The sequence below is a fragment of the Gorilla gorilla genome, chromosome 4 (genome assembly GCF_029281585.2).
Source record: "Gorilla gorilla gorilla isolate KB3781 chromosome 4, NHGRI_mGorGor1-v2.1_pri, whole genome shotgun sequence".
NCBI lineage: Eukaryota > Metazoa > Chordata > Mammalia > Primates > Hominidae > Gorilla > Gorilla gorilla.
Window position 1 is genome coordinate 33,408,930 of NC_073228.2, and position 17,026 is coordinate 33,425,955.

Sequence of the window (17,026 nt, forward strand, 5' to 3'; positions counted from 1 at the left end):
TCCAAAGGGCATGTTTGCTTAAGTTGTAGGGACAGAGGTTTTCACCTATTTTTCTTTCCTGCCACCTGTATCCCCTCAAGATTTGTTGCTCTGTGCCTTCCCCTAAGTGGTTTCTGATCCTTAGAGAAGCCCTTGGGACGCGGTGGCTCATGCCTGTAATCCTAACACTTTGGGAGGCTGAGGTGGGTGGATCACCTGAGGTCGGGAGTTCAAGACCAGCCTGGGCAACATGGTGAAACCTGTCTCTACTAAAAATACAAAAATTAGCCAGGCGTAGTGGTGGCTGCCTGTGATCCCAGCTACTGGGGAGGCTGAGGCAGGAGAATCGCTTGAACCCGCTGGAGGTTATGGTGAGGCTGGAGGTTGTGGTGAGCCAAGATCGCACCACTGCACTCTAGCCTAGGCGACAGAGACTCTGTCTCAAAAAAAAAAAAAAAAAGAGAAGCCCTTGGTGGGCTGGGCGCAGTAGCTCACGCCTGTAATCCCAGCACTTTTGGAGGCCGAGGCAGGTGGATCACTTGAGGTCAGGAGTTTGAGACCAGCCTGGCCAACATGGTGAAACCCTGTATCTATTAAAAATACAAAAATTAGCTGGGCATGGTTGTGCGTGCCTGTAATCGCAGCTACTCAGGAGGCTGAGGCCGGAGAATCACTTGAACCTGGGAGGCAGAGGATGCAGTGGGCCAAGATCATGCCACTGTACTCCAGCATGGGCTACAGAGTGAGACTCTGTCTCAAAAAAAAAAAAAAAGAGAAGCCCTTGGAGGCCTTGGTTGATTTAATTTTTTGCCTCCTGAGCCCTGGGAGGGGCTTCCCTTGACTGTAATTTCTTCTTGTCAATAACTATAATTTGTCAGCCTGCTTCCCTTGACTGTAATTTCTTCTTGTCAATAACTATAAATAGTTTGAGATTTGATAAATTAGACTGCTACATGTGTATGGATGAGATTCTTGGGGTTATAGATGAATGATGGTTTATTACTCATAGCAACAGCAGTAGCCAGAATATCAGCATTTTTTCCTTTTAACTTTTTTTTTTTTTTTGAGACAGAGTTTCGCTTTGTCAACCCAGGCTGGAGTGCAATGTTGAGATCTCAGCTCACTGCAACTTCCACCTTCCGGGTTCCAGCAATTCTCCTCCCTCAGCCTCCTGAGTAGCTAGTATTACAGGCGCCCTTCACCACGCCTGGCTACTTTTTGTAGTTTTAGTAAAGGCGGAGTTTTACCATGTTGGCCAGGCTGGTCTTGAACTCCTGACCTCAGGTAATCCGCCTGCCTCGGCCTCCCAAAGTGCTGGGATTACAGGCGTGAGCCACCACGCCTGGCTGGAGACATTATTTTTATTATACTGGATGGTAAGCATGTATTCACTTTGCTGTGAATGTAGGTACTAACTGCCTTCCAAACTTCATTATACAAATATCTTCAAAGAGGTGCCCTGAACAGGTTAGTGCCTTGCCCCCATGACATGCGTAACTCTGAGAGATCCACGCAGAATTGTCCTTTTACTGTTCTCTGCTGCTCTTCTCTACTCTTAGGCTGGCTTGTGTTGGGCAGATAAGTGAACAAGGCACTGAAGATAGGGGAGATACATTGGGCAGTTCCTACCTTCTAGTGTAGGAGAGACAGTCTGGTAGAGGACATAGACATACCACAAATATTTGTAACACAGCAAGTCCTGAGCAGTAAGACATGTGAACCCCTCTAGTACTGCTCTCACCATGAACACTGTTTCTTTTTCTTTCTTTCTTTCTTTTTTAATTTGAGACAGAGTCTCACTCTGTTGCCCAAGTTGGAGTGCAGTGGCACAATCTCAGCTCACTGCAACCTCTACCTCTCGGGTTCAAGCAAACCTCCTGCCTCGGCCTCCTGAGTAGCTGGCATTACAGGCATGTGCCACCAAGCCCGGCTAATTTTTGTATTTTTAGTAGAGACAGGGTTTCACCATGTTGGCCAGGCTGGTCTTGAACTCTTGGCCTCAAGTGATCCACCCACCTCAGCTTCCCAAAGTGCTGGGATTACAGGCGTGAGCCCCCACACCCAGCCCAATGTCTTCTTACTAGATGTCTCAGGCTTTGATACTGTTGACTAATCCTTCTTTTTGAAACTTTTAACCTTCCTTGTCACTGTGACCCATTTCTTCCAGGTTTTCCTCTAATCTCTGCCTACTTTTTGGCTTCTTTCCTTATTTGCTTTTTTTTTTTTTTTCGGAGACAGAGTCTTGCTCTGTCACCAGGCTGGAGTGCAGTGGCATGATCTCGGCTCACTGCAACCTCTGCCTCCCGGGTTCAAGTGATTCTCCTGCCTCAGCCTCCTGAGTAGCTGGGACTACAGGCGTGTGCCACCATGCCCAGCTAATTTTTGTACTTTTTAGTAGAGACGAGGTTTCACCATGTTGGCCAGGCAGGTCTCGATCTCCTGACCTTGTGATTCACCTGCCTTGGCCTCTCAAAGTGCTGGGATTACAGGTGTGAGCCACTGCGCCCGGCCCCCGGCTAATTTTTGTGTTTTTATAGTAGAGATGGGGTTTCTCCACATTGGCCAGGCTGGTCTCAAACTCCTGACCTCAAGTGATCTGCCCGGCCTCCCAAAGTGCTGGGATTACAGCCGTGAGCCACCATCCCCAGCCCTAGCTTGCCTCAAGATGGTAGTGGGCCTCAGGGTTCCAGCTTTAACCCTCTGCTGTTTGGGTAGTATGTTTGACTTATTTTCCCCTATGGCTTACAATTGGCCATTGTTAATGTCCTTTATCTTCTGCAGTTCTGTTCACTGGACATCTTTACTTGGATTTATTCATTATTAGGTGCTTGGGATACTGTGGGTACACAAAGCCATTCATATAGTCTGAAACTTAAAGTCTCATGCAGGTGGCAGGCATTAATCAAATGATCACATAGAAGAGGTGTTTGATCTGCTAAAGGAGGTCAGGGAAATATTTCCTGAGACAATGACATTTGGACCAATGTCTGAATGATGAAGATAAGTTGGGATTAGAGGTTGAGAGGAGAATCCCTGTCAGGGAGAACAGCCTGTCCAAAGGCCCTGTGGCAGAAAGGAGCATGGCGAGTATGAGGAACTGTAAGGCCAGAGTGTGGCTGGAGTGAGGGAGAAGGAGACTTGAGAGATGGACTTGAGAGATGGACTCAAGAGAGGGGCCAGACCATACAGGACCTTTTAAGTGCGAGAAATACACTTACCTTTCCAAACCCAAAGAATGGGCTTAGAGGCACGAAGAACAGCGAAAGTGAGACTTTTAATAGGGGTCTTGGAAGATTGGGTGTCTGGTGTAATTTATCTCCTAGCATCCAAGTCCCTCCCCCAGTTCCTCATTGGTCGAGTACTATGAGGTTACAATCTTTCCGGATGTCGCCTAAGTTTCATTATCCCCCTTATAAGGTTATATACCCTCTCCCCTTCCCTGCTTTAATTTTCGATTCCCAATAAAGAAACTTTCTTCCCTTTTATGGGCTGACCCCTCCTCTACATTTTGTTCGCTTATCGTGACCTTCTAGGTGCGTGAGCTGTGCGGTTACGTTTGCAGGCTGGCTGCCAGTATTTAGATTTATTATGCCTTGAAAATGGACCATTTAAAGTATTTTCTCACATAAGTATGTAGAGTTTTGTCTGTACCTTAACAAATGGGAAGCTACTGAAGCTTAAATCAGGGGAATATGTTGTCCTGCTTGTTTAAACACAGCAATGGGTGGGTGTGATGGCTCACGCCTGTAATCCCAGCATTTTGGAAGGCTGAGGTGGGAAGATCGCTTGAGCCCAGGAGTTCAAGGCCACCCTGGGCAACAGTGCGAAAACCAGAAAAAAATAAACAGCAATGCCATGTAGAATAAAAACTCCCTGGTTTTTGGGGAAGAAATCCAAAATATTTAAGTGTGTGGAATTTTGATCACAGTATAAAATATAATAGGGTGCGCTATGCAAATATCACAATCTTTGGCTTTGAATTATCGCTTTCCCTTCACTCTTTGGTTATTCTCGAAGGGCCTTCTTGCTTCCGATCATCGGTCCAAACCGGGACAGTTTCCCTGACGGTTTCTGGCGCTCCGGCGCGCTTTATAGTCGTCAGCGTTATGCGTGGAGGAAAATGGGGCGGGGTTAGAAAGGAGCGCTGAGTGATTGCATGTTTTGCTACCATATGTTAATTACCGTGATTGCCTAAAGTATCTTCGAAATTTTAAGCTTATTTTAAATGCTTTTTCGAACTTTGGTAGTGGAAAGATCGTTTTTGGAAAAAACACATAGTAATATTTTCGAGAAGAAAATGTGCTCACGAAATACTCACCATCACCATAATATGTGTGAGTTTCTTTCGCATCTGGAAGGCACATAAGTGGATGTTAAAATTATATTTTCAAGAATCATTTTTATAGTGTGGTAGCTAGAGGAGTGTATCTCAACGAGTAGAGCAGTGGAAATCACGCGAGAGAGAGTTATTTGTGTTTTTTCATGAGTATGACAGTAGCGTTTGGTGTTGCGTTGTTCTAACTGCTATTTGCTGTTGGTGACTGTTTTTCTCTAGAGAATATAGTCTGAGTAGTTTTGGTTTGTTTTTTTTTTCAGGTGTTAATAGTAATTGGTTTCTTCATGTTTTTATTTTTTGAGTATAAGGTTATGCCAGATGTGTGTTTTGGGAGATGTGTTGTGTATATATGCATATGTTTTAACTTAGGATTGTGTAGAGTGCTTTTTGTGTGTTTTGAGAGATGTGAGATATGTGCATTTTTATTTTTGAGCTGGGGTTTTTTCTGTGGTCCTGGAGTGCAATGGCGCAATTTCGGCTCATTGCAGCCTCTGCCACTTAAGCAGTCCTCATGCTTCAGTTTCTCAAGTAGCTGGGACTATAGGTACGCAGCCGGCCCCGCTAGTTTTTGTATATTTAGTAGAGAGATTTCGCCTTGTTCGCCAGGTTGGTCTCGAGCTCTTGGCCTGAAGTGATCTACCCGCCTCGGCTTCCCAAAGAGCTGGCATTACAGGCGTGAGCCACTGCGCCTCCAGGCTTGTGGGATTTCAATTTTTGTATTTCTTGGTGTTTTTTGGTCTTCTGGAGGACTAAAGTTTTTTCTTGGTAGGTAAGGCATGTTTTCCTTTTTTATTTATTTTCCTGGTCATGTTACTACTTTGGCCTTTTTTTTCAGTCCCTTTTAATTATTCACAGACTCATTGTTTGATAGTACTGGAAATTGGTCTGTTTTGTGTGTTTTGTTTTCCCTTGTCGAATTAGTCTTTACACTTTAGTAAGATCTTTTAGGTGAGGACTTGTATTCCAGTGAGCTCTTTTTATGTTATAGCCTTCCTCCCAACACACAGAGTATCTTTAGTCCCTCCCTCATCTTTTCCCATGATTGAGAACCATTTTAATCCATTTTATAATATGCCAGTGTGGTGAACTAAATGCTTCAATGCAACTTTCTACAAATATTTTTGATGAATAAACACTGAGTTTGCCTTCCACTATATCTATGTGCGACTAATGAAGACCTTCTTTTGTACTTTTTTTTTAAAAAAGCTCACAGCAATATATGAAAGTACACTATAAAAATATTTAATTCCCCCACCCCCTACCCAGTTCCTTCTCAGGAAATTTTCTGATATTTGCATTGATTCTGATATTTCCTTTGCAGGAATTTATGTTGATGCAGTTAACTCCTTGGGCCAAACAGCACTTTTTGTTGCGGCGTTATTGGGCCTTAGGAAATTCGTTGATGTTCTGGTGGATTATGGATCAGATCCAAATCAGTAAGTACAATAATATTGATGTCTAGAAAATAGCGGTTGTGCTGTTAAGATGAGTTTGTTTAGAAACTAATTAGAAAAACGTTTGGCCGGGTGCGGTGTCTCATACCTATAATCCCAGCACTTTGGGAGGCCAAGGCGGGCAGATCACGAGGTCAGGAGTTGGAGACTAGCCTGACCAACATGGTGAAACCCTGCCTCTACTAAAAATACAAAAAATTAGCCGGGCGTGGTGGCGCATGCCTGTAATCCCAGCTACTTGGGAGGCTGAGACAGGAGAATCATTTGAACCCGGGAGGTGGAGGTTGCAGTGAGCCGAGATCACGCCATTGTACCCCAGCCTGGGCAACAAGAGCGAGACTCAGTCTCAAAATAAAAAAAAAAAAGGTTGACTTTTGCCTGACTCTTATGGCTGTGGTTTAAAAGAATCAGAGTTTAGGCCGGGCATGGTGGCTCACGCCTGTAATCCCAGCACTTTGGGAGGCCGAGGTGGGAAGAGCAAAACTCCGTCAAAAAAAAAAAAGGAAAAAAAAAACACGAAACACGAAAAGAATCGGAGTTTAATAGTTGGTCTAAATTTTATTTATTTATTTATTTATTTTTTTCAGACGGAGTCTAGCTCTGTCGCCCAGGCTGGAGTGCAGTGGTGCGATCTCGGCTCACTGCAAGCTCCGCCTCCCGAGTTCACGCCATTCTCCTGCCTCAGCCTCCTGAGGAGCTGGGACTACAGGCACCTGCCACCACGCCGGGCTAATTTTTTGTATTTTTAGTAGAGACGGGGTTTCATGATGCTAGCCAGGATGGTCTCAGGATGGTCTCAATCTCCTGACCTCGTGATCTGCCGCCCGCCTTGGCCTCCCAAAGTGCTGGGATTACAGGCGTGAGCCACCACGCCCGGCCAATAGTTGGTCTAAATTTTAATATGAAACAGTAACACAGTGAATCAGTGACAGGTGAACATCTACTTTTTTTTTTTTTTTTTTTTTTCCTGACACATGGTCTGCCTCTGTCACCCAGGCTGGAGTGCAGTGGCCGGATCTTGGCTCACTGCAGCCTCTGCCACCCGGCTGCAAGCAATTCTCCTGCCTCAGCCTCCCTAGTAGCTGGGATTACAAGTGGGCACCACCAGGCCTGGCTAATTTTTTGTATTTTTAGTAGAGACAGGGTGTTGCCATGTTGCCCAGGCTGGTCTCGAACTCCTGGCCTCCATCCACCTTGGCCTCCCACAGTGCTGGGATTACAGGTGTGAGCCACTGTACTTGGCCGAACATCTCTTTTTGTGAAGCACTTCGGCTTTTGCTAGGGCCTTCTCAAATATTACCTTATTTGACACCTTCTTGACAGAGAAGGGAGAGTGGGTGGTGGATATTTTTCAGTTCCCATTAAACAGAACCAGAAACTGGGGTTTTGGGCACTTAAGTGATTCAAGCTGATTTTCACAGGAATGCTAGAATATGAACAATCATAAAAGTCTTTCCCATCTTACTTAAGGAGGCTCTGTTTAATGTACCTGCTTAAATTATTGATATTGGAAGCTTTTGTACTTTTTTTTTTTTTCTTGTGATGGAGTCTTGCTCTGTCACCCAGGCTGGAGTGCAGTGGCGCTACTACGGCTCACTGCAACCTCCGCCTCCCGTGTTCAAGTGATTCTTCTGCCTCAGCCTTCCAAGTAGCTGGGATTACAGGCACGTGCCACCACACCCAGCTAATTTTTGTATTTTTTTTTTTTTTTTTTTTTTTTGAGACAGAGTCTCACTCTGTTGCCCAGTCTGGAGTGCAGTGGCGCAATCTCGGCTCATTGCAATCTGTGCCTCTGAGGTTCAAGTGATTCTCCTGCCTCAGTCTCCCTAGTAGCTGGGACTACAAGCGCGTGCCACCACACCCAGCTAATGTTTTATATTTTTAGTAGAGACGGGGTTTCACTGTGTTAGCTAGGATGGTCTCCATCTCCTGACCTCATGATCCGCCCGCCTTAGCCTCCCAAAGTGCTGGGATTACAGGCATGAGCCACTGTGCCCGGCCTAATTTTTGTATTACTAGGGGCAGGGTTTCACTATGTTGGTCAGGCTGGTCTCGAACTCTTGACCTCATGGTCCGCCCGCCTCAGTTTCCCAAAGTGCTGGGATTACAGATGTGAGCCACCGTGCCGAGCAGCTTTTGTATTTTATGTATGTGTGTCGTGGAGGGATTGGTTATAAAATTGCTTAGGGGAAGAAAACTTGGAAGCTTAGAAAAGCACAAAGATAAAAGCCAATCAATATGAGAATTAAGTAACCAGAGGTAACTTAAAACAATGAACATTTTGTTGTGTTTCCTTCCAGAATTTTTCTAGACTCACACACGCTCTACTGGCTCTACCATATTGTTTAATTTCAAAGCCCGGAGAGAAAGGGGTCAGCCAGATGCAGTAGCTCACACCTGTAATCCCAGCAATTTGGGAGGTGAGGTGGGAGGATTGCTCGAGCCCAGGAGTTTGAGACCAGCCTGGGCAACAGAGACCCTGTCTATACCCCCCAAAAAAAAAAAAAGGTGGCATGGGGGCTGGCTCACCTGATGTTTGCATATACCCATGTTGTAGGGAGGCCATATTGGGACAGTCTGCAGTTCTTCAGCAAAAATGCAACATTTTCTTTTTTCTTCAGTTTTTCCCACTTTTTTTTTTTTTTTTTGAGATAGAGTCTTGCTGTGTCGCCCAGGCTGGAGTGCAGTGGCGTGATCTTGGCTCACTGCAACCTCCGCCTCCCAGGTGCAAGCGATTCTCCTGCCTCATCCTCCCGAGTAGCTGGGATTACAGGTGCCCACCACCACAGCTGGCTAATTTTGTATTTTTAGTAGAGATGCGGTTTCACCTTGTTGGCCAGGCTGATCTCAAACTCCTGACCTCAGGTGATCCACCAGCCTCCGCCTTCCAAAGTGCTGAGATTACAGGCATGAGCCACCAGGCCTGGCCATTTCCCACTTCTTTTAGTTACTGAAACAAGGTGTATAAACATCGCCTTGAGTGATATAGTCATGACCATCATCACTTTCATATTCTGTATGACAGTATAATTCTGTTCAGTAAACATAAACCATTTTTTAAAAGCCTGTATAAAAAAATACAGATAAAAATTGAAACATTTTATAGTCATCTGTATTTACAACTGCTTTGTCCAGGCTTAAAGCTGATTTCTTTAAAGATCAAACCATTCAAACCTTTAATTTTCAAGATCAGGGAATTGAGACTAGCCCATAATATGGTACATAGTATTAATGACACAGCTGAGATCAGGAAGGAGCCCAGCTTCTGAAGACCTCAGAGTTTAAAGAAGTTCCCTTTTTCAAGTGTCCAGGAAGGACACTTGTAATGCCAGGCAATGCCAGGAAGGAAGTGGAAAGGGACAAGAACAAGAGAGGATGGCAAACCCCTATGGCTTTGTATTTTCTGGTTGGGAACATTTTCATGTGACTTAAAAAATATCTGATGATTGGCTGCATAGAGGTACAAGGAAAAAAAGTTTTTAAAAAATTTTTATCTGATCAAGGTGAAGGGGAATTTCTGGGAGGAGGCTTTATTCCTTTTTTGGTTTTTGATGAAGTCTCACTCTGTTTTCCAGGTGGAGTGCAGTGGTGTGATCTTGGCTCACTGCAACCTGTGCTTCCTGGGTTCAAGCGATTCTCCTGCCTCACCCTCCCGAGTACCTGGGACTACAGGCACGTGCCACCACACCTGACTAATTTTTGTATTTTTAGTTTTGCCATGTTGTCCAGGCTGGTCTTGAATTCCTGACCTCAGGTGATCCATCTGCCTCAGCCTCTCAAAGTGCTGGGATTTTAGGTGTGAGCCACCACACCCAGCCAGGAGGCTTTTTTTTTTTTTTTTTTTGAGATGGAGTCTCACCCTGTCGCCCAGGCTGGAGTGCAGTGGCACGGTCTTGGCTCACTGCAGCCTCTGCCTACAGGGTTCCAGCAATTCTCCTGCCTTAGCCTTCCAGGTAGCTGGGATTACAGGCACACGCCACTATGCCCAGCTAATTTTTGTTTGTATTTTTAGTAGAGACGGGGTTTCACCATGTTGGCTAAGCTGGTCTTGAACTCCTGACCTCAGATGATCCACCCGCCTCGGCCTCCCGATGTGCTAGGATTACAGGCATGAGCCACTGCACCCAGCCAGGAGGCTTTATTCCTATACACTCAGTGGAAACACTGTGATGCACTGGACCTATTGAAGTCACAAATCAGATGCCTACTGGACCAAGTAACTGGGTTTAGGTTTTCTCTGAGGAGGGTCAGGGATCTATTGCTGTTGGGCAGGAAAGGGGGGCAGGAAAGGGAGCCAGGAAAGCCAGATCTTCCGAATTTCCAAGAGCCGGAAATCCCAGTTTTTAATTTGAAATCTCCCAAATGTTGCTGGGCACAGTGGCTCACGCCTGTAATCCCAGCACTTTGGAAGTCCAGGGTGGGTGGATCATGAGGTCAGGAGATCGAGACCATCCTTGTCAACATGATGAAACCCCGTCTCTACTAAAAATACAAAAAAAAAAAAAAAAATTAGCCAGCCATGGTGGCGGGCGCCTGTAGTCCCAGCTACTCAGGAGGCTTAGGCAGGAGAATATCTTCAACCCAGGAGGCGGAGGTTGCAGTGAGCCAAGATTGCGCCACTGCACTCCAGCCTGGGTGACAGACAGAGACTCTCTCTCAAAATAAATAAACAAATAAATGAAAGCTCCCAAATGTTAAATATTGCCAACTATTTCACTTTTTTTGAACACTGTGTGTACCAAATAAAATAAACTTCTGAGTTGGCTAGGCAGAGACTCCAGTTTTTAGGCTTTACAATAAGTAAATATGATAGTACACATTTTGATACCAGGTGGACCTGGATTCTCTTGTAAGCTTAGCTGGGTATAAATCATTATTCCTTTCCTCCTTAGCATTCATGAGAAATGAGAAATAATATCATCTGTCTCCTAACCCAGCTTTCTTACTGTTTGTGGGAGGAATGATTAGAAGATGGTAAGACAGGCTGGGCACAGTGGCTCATGCCTGTAATACCAGCACTTTGGGAGGCTGAGGCGGGCAGATCACCTGAGGTCAGGAATTTGAGACCAGCCTGGCCAACATGATGAAACTTCGTCTCTACTAAAAATACAAAAGTTACCTGAGCATGGTGGCAGGTGCCTGTAATTCCAGCTACTCGGGAGGCTGAGGCAGGAGAATCTCTTGAACACGAGAGGCAGAGGTTGCAGTGAGCCGAGATTGCACCATTGTACTGCAGCCTGGGGGACAAGAGCGAGACTTCGTCTCAAAAAAAGAAAAAAAAAACAACCCGAAAAACAAAAAAGAAGATGGTAAGACATTATACAAAGCTGTTTTTGCAGCAAGGAGGATACTGTGGTTCCCACGATGCAGTGTGCTGGACTGCTTCTCTGCCCAGCAGTGGGAGAGAGCCTACAGTGAGAACCAATGGGATCAGTGGTTCCTATATGCCTGGGTGCAGGCCAGCCTCATTAGTATCACCAGGGGAATTTGAAAAACAAAACCAAACCAAACCACATTCCTGGGTCCTGTGCTTGCAGATTTTGTTTCAGTCAGTGTAAGGTGTAGTCTGAGAATCTGTGCTTTTGACAGATATCCCAGTGGATTATTAACTAAATTATGATACACCCATTCATTGGCATACTATGTAGCTGTTAAAAAGAATGGAGATGGCTTGTAGTTTCTCACTTGATCTTAGCCAAAAGGCCAAGAAGCGATGGCTTGTAGTTTCTCATATGGAAATTTCTCCAAGATAGATTCTTAAATGAAAATATGAAGGCTGGGCGCGGTGGCTCACTCTTGTAATCCCAGCACTTTGGGAGGCTGAGGTGGGTAGATCACCTGAGGTCAGGAGTTCGAGACCAGCCTGGCCAACATGGTGAAACCCTGTCTCCACTAAAAATACAAAAATTAACTGGGCATGGGTGGCGGGCACCTATAATCCCAGCTACTCAGGAGGCTGAGGCAGAAGAACCACTTGAGTCTGGGAGGCGGAGGTTGCAGTGAGCCGAGATCACGCCATTGCACTCTAGCCTGGGTGACAAGAGCAAAACTCCGTCTCAAAAAAAAAAAAAAAAAAGAAAGAAAAGAAAATAAAATATGTAGATACAGAAGAGTTTGTATAGTATATTCAGAGTCTCGCTCTGTCTCCCAGGCTGGAGTGCAGTGGCATGATCTCGGCTCACTGCAAGCTCTGCCTCCCGGGTTTTACGCCATTACGCCATTCTTAGCCTCAGCCTCCCGAGTAGCTGGGACTACAGGCATGCACCACCTACGCCCGGCTAATTTTTTTGTATTTTTAGTAGACACAGGGTTTCACCGCGTTAGCCAGGATGGCCTCGCTCTTCTGACCTCGTGATCCGCCCGCCTCGGCCTCCCAAAGTGCTGGGATTATAGGCGTGAGCCACCACACTCGGCCTATATAGTGTATTCTTATTTATACTTGTATATACATAGAACATTTCCAGAAGGATACAAAAACTTGTAATAGTAATTGCATCTTGGTAAGAGAACTGGGTGTCTGGAGTTGGATGACTTTTTTCTTATCTTCTCTTCATCATCCTTTTCTTTCTCCTCCTCCTCCGCCTCCCCCTCCCCTTCCCTCCCCCTCCTCCTCTTCTTCTTCTCCTTCTTCGTCTTCTCCTTCTTCTCCTCCTCCTCCTTCTTCTCCTTCTTTCTTCTTCTTTTTTTTTTCCCTTCCTCCTCCTCCTATTTGTGTTTCTTTTTCAGTTAAAGAGAGAAAGTTCCCTGGTGATTCTGATGTGTAGCCAGGTTAGGAAACTAAGGCTATACATCATATCCTCACCATATCCTGGACACATTAAAGGCTGTCCCTTCATGCCTCAGACAGTTTACTGGCTTTGTTGAAATTTTTCTGAGGTGAAATTTTTCTGAGGTGTAGATCCTTGACTGCATTGCTGATGCCAAGGTTTTGTGCTCTACCACAGGATTTTTTTGGGGGGCTGTGGGGAGACATTCTCAAACGAGAGAGGTGGCGCCTTGTTAGGCTGTGCTTGACTAGCCTGATCCCAGGACACTGCAGGTGTGAAGACATTGTTTCTGGGCAGCCAATATCAGAGTGCTGGGGAAAGAAAATTGGATTTGGAACCAGATTTATGCCTGGGAATGAACCTCAGCTTTGCCGTTTTGTTTCCTCATCTGTAAATTGGGAAATGATACTTCCTTGAAGGGTTGAGTGAAGGAGGGAAAAAAAGGGATTGTGTGTGTGTGTGTGTGTACAGAAAGTTCCTGTGGGCACAGACAGGGGCCTCATAAATGATGTTGTTATATTCCTCGTCACCAACATTGCCTTGTAGAATGGGAGCCCTGTGTTGCACGCTGAGCCCCACTCCATGGAATGCAGGAGCATTGCCATGGACATCAATTGTACTCATCTCCCTCCGCAGCCGCTGCTTTGATGGGAGCACCCCTGTCCATGCAGCAGCATTTTCGGGCAATCAGTGGATCCTTAGCAAACTGCTGGATGCAGGAGGTGACCTGCGACTCCACGATGAGAGGGGTCAAAACCCGAAGACTTGGGCTTTGACAGCAGGAAAGGAGCGTAGCACCCAGGTAAGGGTGGGTCCCACTCTGTAGCCATGCCCACTAGAAGAGTACTGGGCTGAGAGTCAGGCTCCCAGTGGTCAGCACAGAGCGTACAGTGGCCTTAGTATTGGTACTGGAGTCTCAGGCTTGGATCGAAGCAAATTAGCCAGCTGCGAAACTTCTGGCAGGTCTAGTGAACCTTTCTACCTACTCATCGTATTCGATGGGAAAGGCAAACAACTGTAATTTTGTCTGACCCATTTAACTAGCACTTACCATGACTCAGATGTTGTTTTAAATGTTTTTTATATATTAACTCAATTAACTCAATCTTCACAACAACCCCTCAGGTAAGTACTATTATTGTCCTTATTGTACAGGTGGGGAAACTGAGGCCCACTGACATTAAGTAACTTTGCTTGGCAGGTGGGAATTTTTTTTTTTTTTTTTTTTTTTTGGGAAGGAGTCTTGCCCAGGCTGAAGTGCAGTGGCGCGAGCTCAGCTCACTGCAACCTCCGCCTCCTGGGTTCAAGCAATTCTCCTGCCTCAGCCTCCTGAGTAGCTCGGATTACAAGCATGCACCACCACACTCAGTTAACTTTTGTATTTTGAGTAAAGATGGGGTTTCTCCATGTTGGCCAGGCTAGTCTCGAACTCCTGACTCAGGTGATTCGCCCACCTTGGCCTCCCAAAGTGCTGGAATTACAGGCATGAGCCACTGCACCCAGCTGGTGTGATGTGTTTTAATGAAGACTAAATAACATAAATGTAAAACTCAAAGGGCAGGTACAGTGCCAGGCCCCTCTGTGTGCAGTCTCCTTTCTGGGGCTTCTGCTTATTAAAGCTGTTGGGCCTTGGACCAGCAAATTTTACTCCTCTTGGCCTTGGTTTCCTCATCTGTTGAAGGAGGGAGTTGGAGGAAATTGTTTCCCTAAAGCCTCTCCCTGAAAACATTCCATAGCTTTAGAAAATCACCTGGGCCCTTTCCTTTTGAGAGGTTTTTCTGTTGGGGGCTCTCAGCTCCTCGGACCACTTATCTTCATACCCAAGCTTCCATTCCATTGAGAACTGGTGCGCCCGCACTGGGAATCTCTGCGATGTTTTGCAGATAGTGGAGTTCATGCAGCGCTGTGCCTCACACATGCAGGCCATCATCCAGGGCTTCTCTTACGACCTCCTGAAGAAGATAGACTCCCCGCAGCGGCTTGTCTACAGCCCGCCCTGGTGTGGGGGCCTCGTGCAGGGGTGAGTACTGCCTCGAGCAGAGTGGGATAGTCTCCATCACCCAGCCTTCCTCGTGGGAGCCCTGCAGCATGGGTTGCCTCAGCTCCTCCACATCAGTGCCCTCTGGCATCTGGCCCATCCAGAGGGGTGTACTTGGAAAGAAAAGGCTTGGCCTTGATGAAGGAAGGCCAGAGGATCACCTTTCGCCCTCTCTCCCCTCTCCCTGAGAAGGTGTGAGAGGAATGAGTGTGGGCTCCGGTGGAAATCACCCTGTGGTTAGCAGAAGGAGAACATCTCAGGTCTGAGGAGCCCAGCAGAAAACCCTTACCCAGCAGGACACCTGGCTGGCTTTTTTGTCATCTCCTGAACCACAGAAAGAGTGTTCCTTTATTACTAAGGTTGCAAAAGACCACAAATGCTTAACTTACGGTTTCTTGGGCTATTTTCAGCTGATACAAGAGACTTGCTGCCAGCTGGATGGGCAGCCCCCTCTTCTCCCATCACAGCTGCAGGAGGTGGGCTCCATGCTTTTCTGCATGCTCAGGGTTAAGCTTGGAAGGGAGGAGTGTCATTTTAACTTCTCTGGGATTGGTTGACTTAGGGTTTGTATGTAGAGAATGCTTCCCATTTGGCTTTCCTCTGATGGCATCTCTTTCTGTAAGCAGGGTAGCTGGGCTCACCACACTTTTGCAGGCTTCCTTGTCCTGTCATTCATGCACTTTGAGTCCTGGCTTTCCTCTGATGATTGGATGCTGCTGGCTTCTCAGGCGAGATGAGTTCATGATTCCGTTAACTCCTAACGGCTGTGCTGCCTGCCACTCTGGCCAGTTTTGGCTCTTTGCTCAGCATCCAGAATGACATTTTAAAAATGGAAATCAGGTGGCTGGGTACAGTGGCTCACACCTGTAATCACTTTTGGAGGTTGAGGTGGGTGGATCACCTGAGGTCAGGAGTTCGAGACCAGCCTGGCCAACATGGTGAAACCCCCGTCTCTACTAAAAATACAAAAATTAGCCGGGTGTGGTGGCATGCACCTGTAATCCCAGCTACTCAGGAGGCTGAGGCAGGCGAATCACTTGAACCCAGGAGGCGGAGGTTGCAGTGAGCTGAGATCGCACCACTGCACTCCAGCCTGGGTGACAGAGCAACACACTGTCTCAAAAAAAAAAATATTAGCCGAGTGTGTTGGTGTGCTCCTCATAGTTCCAGCTACTCTGGAGGCTGAGGTGAGAGGATCACTTGAATCTGGGAGGTGGAGGTTGCAGCAAGCCGAGATCATGCAACTGCACTCCAGACTGGGTGACAGAGCGAGATCCTGTCTCAAAAAATAAAGTAATCAAATAAAACTAAAATAATGGAAATCAGGTTGTACCACTCGGCTAAAACTCCTTAAGGACCTTCCCCATGGCTGTTAGGATAGGTTTAGAAATCCCTTATCCGGCCTTGGAGACCCTGCCTCATCCAAGCCCTCTGCCTTCATCTCCTGCCTCTGCCCCTGGCGCTTGTATGGAGACCCCTCCTTCAGAGTTTAGAGAATTGTCATAGTTTGCAATTATTTTATTTGTATATGTTCTTCTCCAGTTTTCCAATTAAATTGTGAATTCCAAGAGCGCAGGGGCTGTGTCTGTCCTATTCATTGCTACTAACCCTTAGCTGCTTGGTGCATGGTAGGGCTCTGTACAAGGAGAGGAGGCTCATGAGTGAGCCTGAAAGGAAAACCCAAGTGTAAGTGTGGATGAGCTTTTACAATCTTAGTTACTTATCTAGATACAGCATTTAGTTTAGAATTAGAGGAGACATTCTTACGGGGTTAATGGAATGCTTACATGGAAATACACTCCTCTTCCCCCACCTTTTTTTTTTTTTTTTTTGAGACTGAGTCTTCTCTGTCGCCCAGGCAGGAGTCCGTGCAATCTCGGCTCACCACAACCTCTGTCTCCTGGGTTCAAGCAATTCTCCTGCCTCAGCCTCCTTAGTAGCTGGGATTACTATAAAATTAGCACACCTGGCTAATTTTATATTTTTAGTAGAGATGGGGTTTCACCGTGGCCAGGCTAGTCTGGAATTCCTGACCTCAGGTGATCCGCCTGCCTCTGCCTCCTGAAATGCTGGGATTACAGGCGTGAGCCACCGTGCCCACCCCCCCTCCTCTTAATGTAAAAAACCACACAAATTCTTGAAATTAGAGTTAGCCTCTGAGATTTGTGAGTGGTGCCGTGTCAGATAAGATTCCTCACACGTGTGTTTGCACAGAGCTTGGACTGGGGAAAGAAGAAAAGCACTGAGTTGAGGACAGATGGCTGTAGATGACTAGAGTTAGTTTTTTTTCTCCCCTTAACCCAGCCAAGTTTAGTTATATAGATGTGTGCTGAGAAATTTAGGTAAGAGAGCAGGAAATGTTGGTCTGAACTGCAGTTGTCCAGGTCACTGTTCGAGAACACTCGGCTCTTTTGCTTAGAAAGAACTCTCCCCTCCAAAGGGCCATGTACTG

At 46.2% G+C, this 17,026-nt stretch overlaps 1 protein-coding gene and 1 pseudogene across 6 annotated transcripts in view; both read left to right on the forward strand.

Annotated features, from left to right (window-relative positions):
- The window catches only part of TEX14 (testis expressed 14, intercellular bridge forming factor), a 142,594-nt gene that overhangs the window by 57,739 nt on the left and 67,829 nt on the right, over positions 1-17,026 (forward strand). For all 6 annotated transcript variants that reach the window (XM_055386735.2, XM_055386733.2, XM_055386734.2 and 3 more), the window contains exons 3-5: positions 5,637-5,751; positions 13,173-13,338; positions 14,420-14,556. In XM_055386735.2, coding sequence (XP_055242710.2) covers positions 5,637-5,751; positions 13,173-13,338; positions 14,420-14,556 — 418 coding nt within the window. The remainder of the gene's footprint in view (positions 1-5,636; positions 5,752-13,172; positions 13,339-14,419; positions 14,557-17,026) is intronic.
- On the forward strand, positions 4,355-4,553 carry LOC134758637 (uncharacterized; annotated as a pseudogene).